The sequence below is a fragment of the Solea solea genome, chromosome 9 (assembly GCF_958295425.1).
Source record: "Solea solea chromosome 9, fSolSol10.1, whole genome shotgun sequence".
In the NCBI taxonomy this organism is placed as follows: Eukaryota; Metazoa; Chordata; class Actinopteri; order Pleuronectiformes; family Soleidae; genus Solea; species Solea solea.
Genome location: NC_081142.1, coordinates 10,129,159 through 10,142,960, shown reverse-complemented (window position 1 = coordinate 10,142,960; position 13,802 = coordinate 10,129,159). Strand labels below are relative to the sequence as shown.

Genomic DNA, 13,802 nt, shown 5'->3' with positions numbered 1-13,802 from the left:
TAAACAATAGAAGAAAAAAAGGCATTTTTTCTGGTATGCAAAGGCTACCTTAGTTCCCTGAGGGCTGGGTTATACTATCCATGTGATTTCTTCGCATATTCAAACCTGGAGGAGTGCTCACGGTTGTCCACATAGAGACCACCTCAAGCTTTCCTCCAGTTTGATTCTGCGCAGACTACGTGCCGACAGCACATGCTCCCTGCAGCACAACACTTTATACTCCAGTCTGGGCCACGCTATTGTTTTCAGTCAAAAGAGACAACAAAGAAAACAGTAACCATGGAAACTTACTTGGAGTTGTAGAGGGAAGTCCACTGGTACCCACACACGTCCAACTCCACACTCAAAGATTGCAAGGACACATAAAGACAGACTCAATACATTAGCATATCAAAATAGAATGTGAGACTGATTACACAGGTGTGAAACACCAGACTGGTGTGGACCCTAGTTTTAGTATGAAAAGAACATGTACACGCATGGTGACAAAATGTGTTTGTTTGTTACGGTCTGTACTCTCACCATTAGATATCGCTACTTTCATAACATTGATATGTCTCAGAAAGGCTAAATAATATTAGATTACTGATTAAGGATACATTAATTATGCATCTGAGCTAATTATAAAAATGATGAACAATACATTTCAAACTAAACTAAACCTAAACTAAACATGCCAAAAAATAAGTGACTGAAAAAAATGCTTTCTTGTTTATACTATTCTGTCCCATGTTTTTTTCTTAAGGTATCACAATTCTTGTTTGGGGTTTTTTATTGTCAAGTTTTGTACTGTTCTATACATCATTAGCACTACTCTTCATGTCTTGTTAGTACACAATTGAGTGTATGTCTAAATAGATAAATAGACTTACACACTGATTTGAGTATAGGCTACCTAGAAATGAACATTAATGTAGTACAACACTAAACATAGTGTATAGTATTGTTTATATGAATGATTGTCATTCAAAATCAGCAGAGACGCATAAAAAAAGTTGGCCCCTGACAATTTTTAATAGCCCCTGCGTCACTTTATCTTGATGTCAGGACTGCCTGAATGGGATAGAATAGAAAAGCACAAGTAGGGCAGTTCTCAACTTTATTGAATTTTATATGCATTCAAGAAAGACAGGATTCTAAGATTTGAAATGGTTTATTACTAATTGACTTTCACATGATAAAATAGTAGGAAAGGTCTTCTAAATAGAGTTTGTCCACTACCACAAAAAGACAGAACCAGATAATTAGCTGAGTTGATATTGCATTTTACAAATACCTTGACACATTTAAAATTTATCAAATTGTCTACCAAGTGAAAGTGGGTGGCAGTGTGGCCTCTGGGGCACTTCATTTGTCCAGCCTTGACTGTTGTGGCATTTTGCCAGTACTGAAAGAGATACACCTTTATATATTTTAATCATTGACACCACCCTTAAGGGGTATTGGCAGCCAGTTTCCATCTTTGCAGCCACTGTTGTAAAGTCAGTCCTCCTTGATTTGCCTCTGAGAGGACATGCTGAGCTGGTTGATCCCACCTATGTGCATGAACACAAAAAGCAAACAGTTAAGCTGATATGTTTGACTCTCAAGCAAAGATTAGAACTTTAAACACTGCAAAACACATTCATGGTAAAGAACAAGAAAAAAAACCAGTTTGAATGCATTTTAAAGCAATTAAGTAAAACTTCACTATTAGTGAACAACAATCAATTAGGGTCTTATTTTCATAGTTTGGGCCATCATTTCTGCCATTTTACACATCGCGTCACTGGGTAACATGTTTAATTACAGTATTTAGATATTGAAATATGTAATTACCACAATATAATAATCACTGCATATACATAATCCAATAAAAAATATTTGTCCTGACACCTCCTCCAGTTTAACATGTTTCCAACTGTAATTATGTTCAATATTGGTCTTTTTATACCCAACATGCACCTCTGCATACACAATTGTTGGTCCAGTTCTCTAATTTTATTCCTTTGACCACCACTGTGATGCTTGTTGGCAGCTAAAGACACTGTTATTTAGACAAGCTTTTAGTTGATTGAATACCTTGGTTATACCATTTTTGGGTACGTTTTTACATTTTATATTTTAATGTGATGTATTTATGATATGAAATGTTATGTTATTTCAATTGTCTTGGTATGCCACTTTGCATTTTTATTGAAAAGCACTTACGTTTACTTACTTACAATGGCATGTTACAGCGACACATGTTATATTAACTTTGCTCAACGGCCAGAAAGGGCACCATTAAGGGCATGTAAATCAACAATTGTATGAAAAAAAAGTGCTGCTGTGGCAATTGTTTTGAATTTCTGTATTTCTGCACATTTTTCTATGGGCCCATAGGCTCGGGTAAAATATGACAGGACAAATGGCTTCCCCACCCCCATGGAAAGAACTTGACAAACTTGATGGATGGTAGGAACAGGGTGAACACACTACTAGAAATTATGGTAGAACTATGAAATGGACCCAGAATTCTTTCTTCATACATGTTTTTCTGCTATAAATATATTAAAATGTGATGCATCAATTTATTTACAAAATGTATTTATTTCAAAAGATGTGACTCACCAATGAGAGATGGCAGTTTTGACTTGGTCTCCATAAGAAAGGCCCTGTGCACAGTGCTGGGTAAGGCCTTTGACTCTTGGTACCAGACACTTCAGAAGCTTCTGATCCTCCTCTACGACTCTGGACAGCAATGCTAATAAGTACATCAAGGACAAACAGTTGATATGTTGTCGCTAAAACCGACTACAGTTCATAAAATTTGTATATGTCAAAGTGACACAAACAGCACGACTTGTTGTATGTGGTAAAAACTTCTCTTTTGAAGAGTTCCTCTGACTACCTTTTTGATCTGAAGCATGTAGCGTTTCTGTTTCCTTCTGTATTTTCTGCAGAGTCGCAGTTTGAAGTTGTTGTAACTGACGGAGGAAACGTAACTCAAGTTGCTGGGATTGCGCCTGAAACCATAACTCCTCAGGAGCCTCAAGTGTAGAGAGAAGGAGAAAAATTTGTATCAGACAAGTATTTCTTTAAAAATGTGTACATATATAGATATATTCATCATCATCTACCGCTTTATCCTCTGACAGAGGGTCGCGGGGGGTGCTGTGCCAATCTCAGCTACATCGGGCGATAGGCGGGGTACACCCTGGACAGTTCGCCAGTCCATCGCAGGGCCACACACAGATAGAGACAAACAACCATTCACTCTCACACTCACTCCTATGGTCAATTTGGAGTGTCCAATTTACCTATCCCCACATTGCATGTTTTTGGACTGTGGGAGGAAGCCGGAGTACCCGGAGAGAACCCACGCACACACGGGGAGAACATGCAAACTCCATGCAGAAAGGCCCTTGTTCCAACCGGGGCTCAAACCCGGGTCTTCTCGCTGCAAGGCGAGAGTGCTAACCACTACACCACCGTGTGGCCCTATATAGATATATTAAATTATATAAAAATTGTGTTCAAGTGTTTCACCAGCAGATGTCCCTAAAACCCAAACGCTAAACATAACCTAAAACCAGACATGCACATACAGTGTCGCTCTGGCTAACATTTTATTCACTGTTACAAGAGACAAAGTCACCTTATACAGAGGGAATGCCAGGCTCCGACACATGCTGCTGAAGTTTGGGGACTGCATGCGATGGATGGACAGTGATGATGCAGGGATTCTTTGTCTTCTGAAACAAGAAGGATGTAGTGATGCACTCTCAAATCGATAGATAATGAAATATGTCCATTGCAGATGGATATACAGTACATGTACTATTGTTGAATTTCCATCATCCGCCTTCCTCTGTGAAATTTAAATTCATCAGTAAATCCATCAGAGCCCAACACAACTGAAGAAAAAACACTGACAACATGTTAAGATATAATACCACTGGCAGTTAAATGTATTTAGATATGAAGTCCACACATTTGGTGTTTATGAAAGAACATACACTGCCTGGCCAAAAAAAAAGTCGGCACTTAAAAAAAGGGTCATACACACTAATAGCCTTTAGCTTTGATTAGGGCACTGATTCTCTGTGGCATTGTTTTCGATGGGAGTCAGACCACTGCGCAAAGCCTTCTCCAGCACATCCCAAAGATTCTCAATGGGGTTAAGGTCTGGACTCTGTGGTGAAAATGATGCTTCCTGAACCACTCTTTCACAATTTGAGCCTGATGAATCCCGGCATTGTCATCTTGGAATATGCCCGTGCCATGAACCTAGACCTGACTAACTGCAAAGACTACCAACAATAAACGGCTACTGTAAAAAGGTGCCGACTTTTTTTTGGCCAGGCAGTGTATATGGATATTGATTATGTTTTGACACACTTGAAGGTCTAGCCCTTCAAGTGTTGGACTTCTCTTACCCCTCAACAGTCCTGTGGTCCAACGCAAGAAGCGAAACCATTCCAAACTGTCTGGCATCCTTAGAAATCAAGTTCCTTAGACTATCAGCTGCAGTGGTGACATCTTCAAATCGTGGCACCAGATTATCTCTGATGAATTCCTGTAACTAAAACACAACAGGGGGATTGGAATACTCCAGAGATTATTTTAAGGAAACAAAAACATTTCTTTCAAAAAATCATTGATAATTTGTTTACTTATGCACCAAAGATGGAGAACATCCAAACCTGTCTTTGCAGATGAATGAGCTCAGTCTTGGCCATGGAGTTCCCCTTAATCAAACCTCTGATTTGGTCCTGTCTAAGAACCTGCAGAGATACAACCACATAACTTTTAATGATTTAAGTTGAAGAAATACTACGGTTTGTTTTAATGGCCCTGAAAGAAATAGAAACATGTTTATTTGTTTTTTGTTTACCCTCGTAGTTTGCATCTTAGAAGCAGTGATGGAGCAAGTATTCACTTAAAGCAAAACTATGCAGGATTCTATACCCTAATTTTACAGCTTCAGAGTCACTAGCAGTTTAAATGTGCGAACATATTTGTTCCGATTAGAATTTACAATTCCATCATTTACATGGACACAAAATTAAATAATCATATTGTGGTGTGCATGCACATGCATCGAGCGTTCAGTCGGAATGGACTATTGTCTAATTTTCCAGAAGACAACGCTTCACTTCCGCTTACGTAGTGAACAGATATTATACACGTCTGCTTGTCCCTTCACTGTCCACTATCTGTCTCTTTGTCCTCCTATTCCGCGTCTGTGACTTCCATGTCTGTTCATTATTATTTATATACATTTATTATACACAGCAGTAACAAAATTGAAGTACATCACGTTTACGTGGATTAGACATGTGATAGCAACAAACCAGGGAGTCATGATCAGATCTGTTTATATGAACACCAATCTGAATGACTATTGGCATACACCAGACCTCTCATTCGAAATTAAATTTGTTTCTGAATGGACTACATATCTTTATTCTGATATGGCTTTCATTTAAATTATGACATTTAAAGGTTATCAAAAGTCTTTGTCATCTGTCACTCTTACCACTAGCTGTCTGAAGTCCCGGATACTTTGCCACTGGCTGCGGAGGTTTCTAAGTGCCTCCTGACGGCTCCGGGCATGTTGGTCCAGTTGGATACATCGGCCTTGGATGTGATCTCTCACTGCTGCCTGCATCACACTCTGAAGCTCCAGCTCAAGAACTGACCTGACAGCAACACACAAAGTTCATTACAGGTGGGACATTACACGGTGTAAACGTACTCCACATTAGTTTTTCTGCATTACCTGTACCATGAAAATAGAATAATAACATTAAAAACAGTAATGTGCATAAATGTGTTTGAAGGACCTACACAGAATTTTAAAAAAAAATGTTTCAGATGAATTCTTAAATGATGACATGACTGTAAGTCCATTCACTTACAGTGCCATGGTGTCATGGTGGAGCTCATCTGTTACACCAGACAACTCCTGCTGTGCCTCCACCTTGCGGGTCTGCAGCTGATTTTTGAGCTGCTGCACTCTGGATCGAGTCTGGGTCAGTTCCACCAAACTCTGTTCCACCTCTTCCCAGGCATCCTGAAAAAATAAATAAACAGAACCAAGAAAAAAAGTGTTTTAATCAAAAGGTCAGACAAAATGCGCCCTTTTAGTGAGCACTTTCTGAATATTATATTAAAATGTATTCAAGTGTTTGTTAGAAACCTGTAACAGGGTCTTCACTGGTGGCAACACACTATCCTCTGTTGACATGTCTAGTAGGTGATTGCTTTCATAACGGAACCTGAAACAAACATGCCAAAGACAACACTGGAGTCTAACACTATTAAATGATCTAACAAAGGAAAAGGGCATTTTAATACTGTGGTGGTATGACTCACCGTAGAGCTGTCACATCCTGAGTCACATCCAGAGAAGCAAGTTTGTCCTCTAACTCCTTCTGGTCTCTGGAAGCTAAATATTGTAATGCTGACAGAATATGGTTTGGAGCATAACCACCCAACACGTTCTGGCACAATGACAAGAAACAACATGTTTGTCCGATTGAAATTTAAAGACAGTTGTGAGTGACTAAAGAAAAAAGAGAAAAAACAAACCTCCACAGCACTCAACCAGTACTGAAACATGGCAGCCTTCTGTTCAGGGGTCATACTGAGAGGAGGGAAATTATTAATTCAATAAAACATTAAAATTAATATATAAAGAGTACGAGTAGTTGTCAGCTCTTATAGTCCTTACTGTTTGGCTGCAGAGTTGGTTGTTTTCAGTTCACTCTCTTGTAAAGACTGATAGAAGTGGATCCTGTCATCACACAGCTCTCTTATTTCACGCTGTCAGGATAAAATAAAATAAATGATGAGTATTTGCTGCTAATGTAGTACAAGGCTTGGTCTGCATTACACATTGTTCTGATAAAATTGTTAATTTTTATTTTTTTTCCAAATGTTCACATGTGGACTTGTTAAGGTACAAAAAGTTATCGAAGGGTCACCAGCTTTGTAAAATGAAAATGTTCTTCAAGATAAAAAAAAATACATTTCAGCCATAATTTACTGCAGTTTAGCAACAAATAGGAGATCCGGTGTGTGTATTTTGATTAATGAACTTATCTCTTCTGTGCACACACACATTGTGTATATTTTTACCTTTACATAAAATACACTAATAAATCTACTCTGTAAAATACAGATAGCACTTACCAGGACCTGTGCCTCTGCTGAGGTCTTGAGGTTGTCCCCATCTCTGCTGCTTGAAGATTTATCAAACAAGACTTCAACCTCTGCTTCCCTGCAATGCACAGCGCAATTCCTATTTACTAAATCTTCACAGCTACTTGATTGGTATCCATTTAAAAATGAGAAATAAATATATTTATTTTCCTACTTCACTTACTACTTTCACATAAACGTTAATTTTATTGTCACACCTGGCCATATGTTCCATTGCTTCGCAGTGCCCTCTGATCTTTTGTGCATCTTCTGACAAAATCTTACAGCCCAGGGCACATCGCTGTCTGAAGGCCTGGAGAAGCAGCTCTCTACACCGACTGTCTTCCACCTGGGCCCAGGTACGACCGACAGACCTCTCTGTACAATAACAATTTTACAACTTTGAAAAATGTTTATATCACGTGTGTACACAACATATAAAAAATTTCAAAAGACAGCCAATCCTCATGGCGAATGATGGCCTAACCTTGTGGGGCCAACTGTTCCTCTGTCCCACTGATCTGAGAGTCCAGGTGACTGATCTCAGCTTTCAGCTGCTCTATCTTCCTCTGAAGCTCTTTTTGTTTAGCAGCCTCACTCTGGTCCTCAGTCTGCTTCAACTGAGTGTACAAAAAAAAACACCAGCATATAAAACCCACATTTCAGCAACAGTCAGTACTTGTACATAAATGTACAGCAGGGAATTTAAACATACCTCTTTGTCCTGAAGAACTTTGTACCTTGAAAATTAAAGTGTCAAAGAAATTACCAGACAAATGCTGAAACTGTCAGAGATCATGGTGGCATAGAAAATTCAGGGTACACAAAGTCTTTTTTTCCCTGTTTAATGATAACAGATGATAGACGATAGATGATAGGCCAATTAATCAATCACTCTCTTCTACAGACTGTTGATGCCCAACAACTCACAGTTTGAAAATCTTTGTACTTCACTTACTGACAACAACATATTATGCATGCCCCAGGCAGGTCAGTTCATCAACCACAATCTCTTGGTGAAATGGACAAAGTTAAGAAATTACTGAATTAACATCGTCCCTATGTGTCTGAAAGGATACCACTGCAGGTTGCCACGCATGATCTTCACATTTCTGGGGAAAAGAACAGAAACGATAGACAATAAACTATAAGATATTCATAATATGTACAGTTACATGTAGTTATTAAGCGGATGCAGTGTTCTAACAAATAGGGACGCAGTGGATTATAGTACATGAAATCAAATAAATGAATACTAACCTCTGATGGAAAATGTGTTGGATGACATACTTCCATATTGATTTCCCTGTCCCAACACAGAGCCTGGAAAACAAAATGACCTCCATTACTCAACGGTACGCAGAGTTATTAGCGTTGGCAGGGAACGTGTCAATAGGCCAATACCTACGTTTTGAAGTAGCTGTCATTGGGTAGACTGTCCGAGGGCAGGTTGAACTCCTCTGTCGCCCACCGCTTCAACTCCTGCACCAGATTTCTGTCCGCCATCCTGATTGTTGACACTCACAACGACAACAAGCTAACTGCTATCAGCGTCAGTTAGCGAAGTTCGGCTGAGTCGTTGTTCGCGTTTACCCGCGTTAGTTTTATTCCCTTGGCTTTTGTTTTGCATGTGGAAATTGTCGTCTTTGTTAAATACGCATTCAATTACTCGGCAGTGAGTTTATTTTTTAAAATTCTAAATCACTCAAACTTTCAACTTGCCGCCTGTTCACGGTACTTCCGGTTGTTGCGAGCATTTCCGTATCCTTTTAAAGTCGTATTGTCCCATACAGCGATTCCCAAACTTAATATTTGGTCAGTTATTTAAAAACAACAAACATTGCCATCAAATCCATAATATGTATATTCATAATGTGCCAAGGAAATGTATTTCTGACTGACTTCTGTAACACCTTGTACTATTTTGAATAAGCAAACAAGTAACAATCTTTTGGGTTTTTTTCAAATCAACCATATGTCTATATGCATTAGTTCCTCTCCTGTATACATATGTATATATATATGTATAAATATGTATACCTAAACTAAACTAAAGGAAGATATGTGAGTTTCTTGTTGTGTCCAAGTTTTAAACATAGAGGGCGCTGCAGTTCCATTGTCAAACTCTTTCAGCTCAGGCTTTCAGGCTCTGTGGAGTCTCTTACGCCATCATGTATTTTACAGCCCACTTATCACAAAAATCCATATGATGCCACAGACGTTTGAAATAAAACACTTTTGTGAAGCTTTGTGTGACTTGGTGTGGGGCATGAAAATGTTGTTTTCTGTAGCTTGTAATGTAATGCCTTGCACATTGATAGGGTGCATTTGTATTAGCTCCTTTTTTTGTAATAAATGACTAAAGACACAAAGTAAAAGATAGCATAGACAACACATAACAGCTCACATTTTGAAAAAAAAGCATCAGAAAACATTCAATTATCCGATTAAATGTGCAGCCTGGTTTTGGTGTGACAGCTCATGTATTTTTAGATTTTATCGTTTACATTCTTCTGATTATACTGTGATGAAATTATAAAATTTGTGCGGACGCACGTGTGCACGTTATATTGTCACATGTTGTGCTGTGCTCATCCCAAACAGATATAAAAGCACTACTGAGCGTTCTCCCCTGTCACCAATGTCTTCCGTACAATAGAAGAGTCTCTGAAATGCACTGCTAATGACCATGTGGCTATGACAAAAGCCTGCGCTCTGTTCCTTTAATGTTGGCAAATGTAGTGATACTAATCACACACACACAGCGCACAGTGGCCCCCGTGACCTGCACTGTGTGTCTGAGTGAGCCTTTAGAAATGTAGCACATCAGACACACAGCACAGCTCTGCAAGTGTGAAGGAAGACACACACACACTCACGCACACACTCATGCACTCACACACACACACACACACACACACTGTGTCCGTCTATCTGTCTCCTTCACACAAACATATCTACACAACACTGGCGCCAACGACCAAATCCCCCCTCTCACCCCCCTTTAACTGACCTCCAATTATGTCATGCAAAAAAAGCTGTGTCCCATTCAAAAGCTCTCTTAATCAAACTCAATTAATTCCGCTGTTTTCCCTTATTATCCTCTGCAAGGAACGCGTCTTTCCAATAAGACTGTTAACTCCAGCCGAGGGCCTGTCAGATCTACTGGGGTGAAGGAGCGAAATAATAGACTGCCCAATTGATGAATTAGTTATGGGAGGCTGTGTTGTTCTTAATGAACAGAGTAAACTTGTGGAGGAGAGGTATAGTGGTTTAGGGCTATGTAATTACCAACAGCATATAGGAGGCTCATGGCATCTCAAATACTAAAAAAAAATCCCTATCTAATTTAAAATTATGATTGATCTGCCTTTGTTCTTTAATTGTTTGCAGAGATGTATTTAGGGTTTGGGGCTAATCCTGCTTTCTCTTTCATAGTAACAACATCTTTCATAGTAACATCACAACAGAAATGCATGAACCTACGACATAATTATTTTTTACTTTCTAAATACCAAGTCCTCTCATTTTATCAACTTAATCATTATATATTCAAGCTGTGAGACAATATATATATCTATATATCTTGCGATATTTGAATTTATTAAGGAATGTTTTATGTTTTGGTTGAGCACACATCTAAAAAATATATAGTAAAACAGCCAGAAACGAGCCTAAGACGATGTTGTATTCATGCGACATGACAGTTGAATTTAAAACTGTAGACCGTCTACAATTATTAATGGCTTTAGAAATATATCATAAGATATGAGAATAAGATACAAAATGGCCCATAAAATTTTAAACATAATTGAATACGTTTTCGAATTTGCATACTGAGAATAACTCTACAGTTAAACTTTTGTCATGTTGCTCTACTGCTGTTCGTTTTGGCCCATGCCTTTGATTGTGCCATGCACTCCGGCTCAATGCGTGCTTACCCCAGCCCCTGGCTGTGGCTACAGCCCAGACATGGCCCCAGCTGAGCAGTGCCAAGTTGTCCAGTAGTTAGTTAGTGTCTGTCAGGCCTATAGCTCGGCTCGGCCTGGCCTGGCCTGGGTACTAATCCCCAGGCTGTCAGAGGACCCTGCTCTGAACTCATCCTGCGGCACAGGAAAACGCTCTAATTGGGGGATTTTCTACATCATTAACTCTGATGAGCAGCCATCCCACCCTCCCTCTCTCTTTTCCTCTCCACTCTCTGTCTCTTTCTCCCACACTTTACTACATCTTAATCTCTCTCAACGTTTCTCTTTTTTACTTTCTCCCGCTCTGACTTCCTCACATTCTCTGTCTCTGTCCTTTCATCTTTTCTACTCCAAAGCATTTTCACCTCTCTGTTTTATCCAGACAGAATTATGGTTGTTCAGTTCTTTGAAAACCGCACACGTGACCTCATCAACCTGAAACAACATGTGATAGAAGATGAAGTGCTTCAACTCTCACCTGTGCAATAAAATGTAATGCGTTCTCTCTATCATCCTTGATATCTGAGTTCTTTCTTTTTTTCTTTCTTTCTTTCTTTCTTTCTTTCTTACTTTCTTTCTTTCTTTCTTTCTTTCTTTCTTTCTGTCTGTACAAAATAATTTATTTTAAATAACAAAAACAAGTTCTCCACTTGTAATTGTATATTCCTGAAATGGTTTGCTGGAAATGGCATGTCATGCATGAACATATGAAATATTCTAAACAAATATTATATACAATAGCACTAATGATACCATGATTTACACTAGTTCTTGTATAATTCAAACAAAAAAGTATACTGTCAAGCAAATTATATACAATATTCACGTCCAGACAATAAGAATCATTGATTTCTGGCGTCTAGAAATTAGCAATGTTGTTTCAAGCCATCTGTACGTCTTTCAAGACAAGTGCATGTGATTTGGAGATGATGGGATGTTTAGCTTTGCATTTTAAATGTAATGCTTACACTGGAGCAAATGCAGTGAATAATCTTTTTACGACAGGTCAAAGAAAGAAAAAAAACATTTCTCTCTTTCCTCCACCAACTCGTCCATATGGCCCCTGAAGTGAGGCATGTTCAGGCCTCCATCTGTCCAGGAAAGTGATTCACATGCTCAGAAGACCAGCGAGTACAGCAGCACCACTCACTCTGTGAACATGTGTTGCAGTGGCTGAGCCTGCTGGCCTGCCTGCTTGGGGCAATTAGGGAGCCCTGTGGTCAGCACCCCCACCACCCCAACCCCGATGAAGCACTGATTGATTGGAGTCTCATCTTCCTAACAGGCTGGCACTCTGCCACCAAACCATGGAAAAGCAGAGAGGACTGGGAGGGGAAAAGAAAGAAAGAGAGAGAGCGCTTCAATAACAGAGAGACCAGGCACAAGTATTGGGGGAAAGAAAGAAAAATATCTCTGCCCGTGTATGTCAGATGATACCGATTATATTGTTGTAATCTTGGATAGACTTAAAAAAAAAAAAAAATGACCATGTGGGAATGACTGCACAGGTCAGCATGAAAGTAAGGCAGTGAAGTGCAGAGAAAGTGAGGAAACATATTCTACCAAACTGTATTTATTTTCAGTCGTTCTTTACGTTACAGAACACGATCACTGCAACAATGAGAACTATGACAAGTAAGAAACAAAACAGCCATAGGAAAAAAACATCCTGTGCATTTTCACATAAAAAACAAACAAACTGAAATCTAGTGCAGTTTTGTCCGTTATCTAATCTTTGGCTTATTCTTTGACCAAAATCACATTTATGTAGTCTTCTTAATGTGCAAGGTAATCCTTTTTTCCTTTTTGTGGATCTGGTATCGTCCAACAGGGAGTCTAAATATAGCAAACAAACAACGTAAAAAATAAAACTAACACTATGACCGATCATAAGTGACAGATTTAACACTGTTTTCCCACATCAATGGATTTTCCCACTACCCAGAAATGACTAAATGTTGGATTTGTGCTTGTTGCTGTTGAAGCTGTAATTATGACTTGCTGTCAGAACAACTTCCACATCATCATTTAAGTGAAATATCACAACCACACAATGGGGAGTTTTGTTTCCCTCAAAATACATATACAAATGACACAGGGTTCTGACATTGCACCTTAACATGAGGAATTGTCTCTCCTTATTGCTCCATAACAAGTCAAAAGGGTCACCACATATTACCTTTCTTGGCATATTCAGGCTGCTGTAGTTAATCCCAATGTATTCAATACTAACAAGTTGTTCTTCTGTCTGAAAGAGGTGTAGAATACAATGTATGTTAATCTAACTTTTCCATAATCTGTAGGTTTCAGTAATGACCATATCAGCTAGACAAACCATGTTTCTCCCCCTTTTGATACAGAAAGAACCATTTTACATGACAAAATAGCTACAAGGGCCTATTTAGTGCAGCCCAAACCTTCCCCCCCTCCTTCTTATTTAGACAAAGAGGACACACTTGGATCAATTGTGCCGAACAAAGACTAAACTATGTGGGGTGACGCATCACACAAGGCTCTTTCTGCTGCCCTGCACGTACACGCAGCCACCCAACACTGAGCTGCCAACAGGTTTTCTCCTCTGACAGCCACTCAAGCAAAAAGAGGCTTAGTCTGCTCACTAGCCTTCCTCGCATCCTCCCTTCCTCATCTCCTTCATTAAAGCAA

General features: G+C 39.2%; 1 protein-coding gene across 3 annotated transcripts; it reads right to left on the bottom strand.

Moving 5' to 3' along the window:
* Nucleotides 1-1,082: 1,082 nt before the first annotated feature.
* Nucleotides 1,083-9,075, bottom strand: haus5 (HAUS augmin-like complex, subunit 5). Of its 3 annotated transcripts, none has more exons than XM_058637423.1 (19): nucleotides 8,579-9,075; nucleotides 8,431-8,493; nucleotides 8,250-8,282; nucleotides 7,886-7,910; nucleotides 7,658-7,790; nucleotides 7,389-7,548; nucleotides 7,162-7,249; nucleotides 6,701-6,792; nucleotides 6,559-6,613; nucleotides 6,343-6,470; nucleotides 6,167-6,245; nucleotides 5,886-6,040; nucleotides 5,504-5,666; nucleotides 4,668-4,748; nucleotides 4,401-4,546; nucleotides 3,620-3,713; nucleotides 2,873-3,011; nucleotides 2,593-2,725; nucleotides 1,083-1,535 (listed from the first exon to the last, which is right to left on the bottom strand). In XM_058637423.1, exons 1-19 carry the CDS (start codon nucleotides 8,674-8,676, stop codon nucleotides 1,433-1,435), a joined length of 1,968 nt encoding a protein of 655 aa, XP_058493406.1. In that variant the 5' UTR covers nucleotides 8,677-9,075; the 3' UTR covers nucleotides 1,083-1,432. The 3 variants fall into 3 exon arrangements, with proteins under 3 accessions (XP_058493406.1, XP_058493407.1, XP_058493405.1); XM_058637424.1 differs by having other exon boundaries at nucleotides 3,620-3,716; nucleotides 8,575-9,074; XM_058637422.1 differs by having other exon boundaries at nucleotides 3,620-3,716; nucleotides 8,579-9,073.
* Between the last annotated feature and the right edge of the window lie 4,727 nt (nucleotides 9,076-13,802).

Excerpts from the sequence above, each read along its gene's own strand:
- haus5 (XM_058637422.1), bottom strand. The coding sequence starts at position 8,676 with ATGGCGGACAGAAATCTGGTGCAGGAGTTGAAGCGGTGGGCGACAGAG. Across the intron at positions 6,246-6,342 it reads CAGGATGTGACAGCTCTACG|GTTCCGTTATGAAAGCAATC; the intron begins GTGAGTCATACC and ends TGTTTGTTTCAG. Across the intron at positions 3,717-4,400 it reads GACCACAGGACTGTTGAGGG|AAGACAAAGAATCCCTGCAT; the intron begins GTAAGAGAAGTC and ends TTCTTGTTTCAG.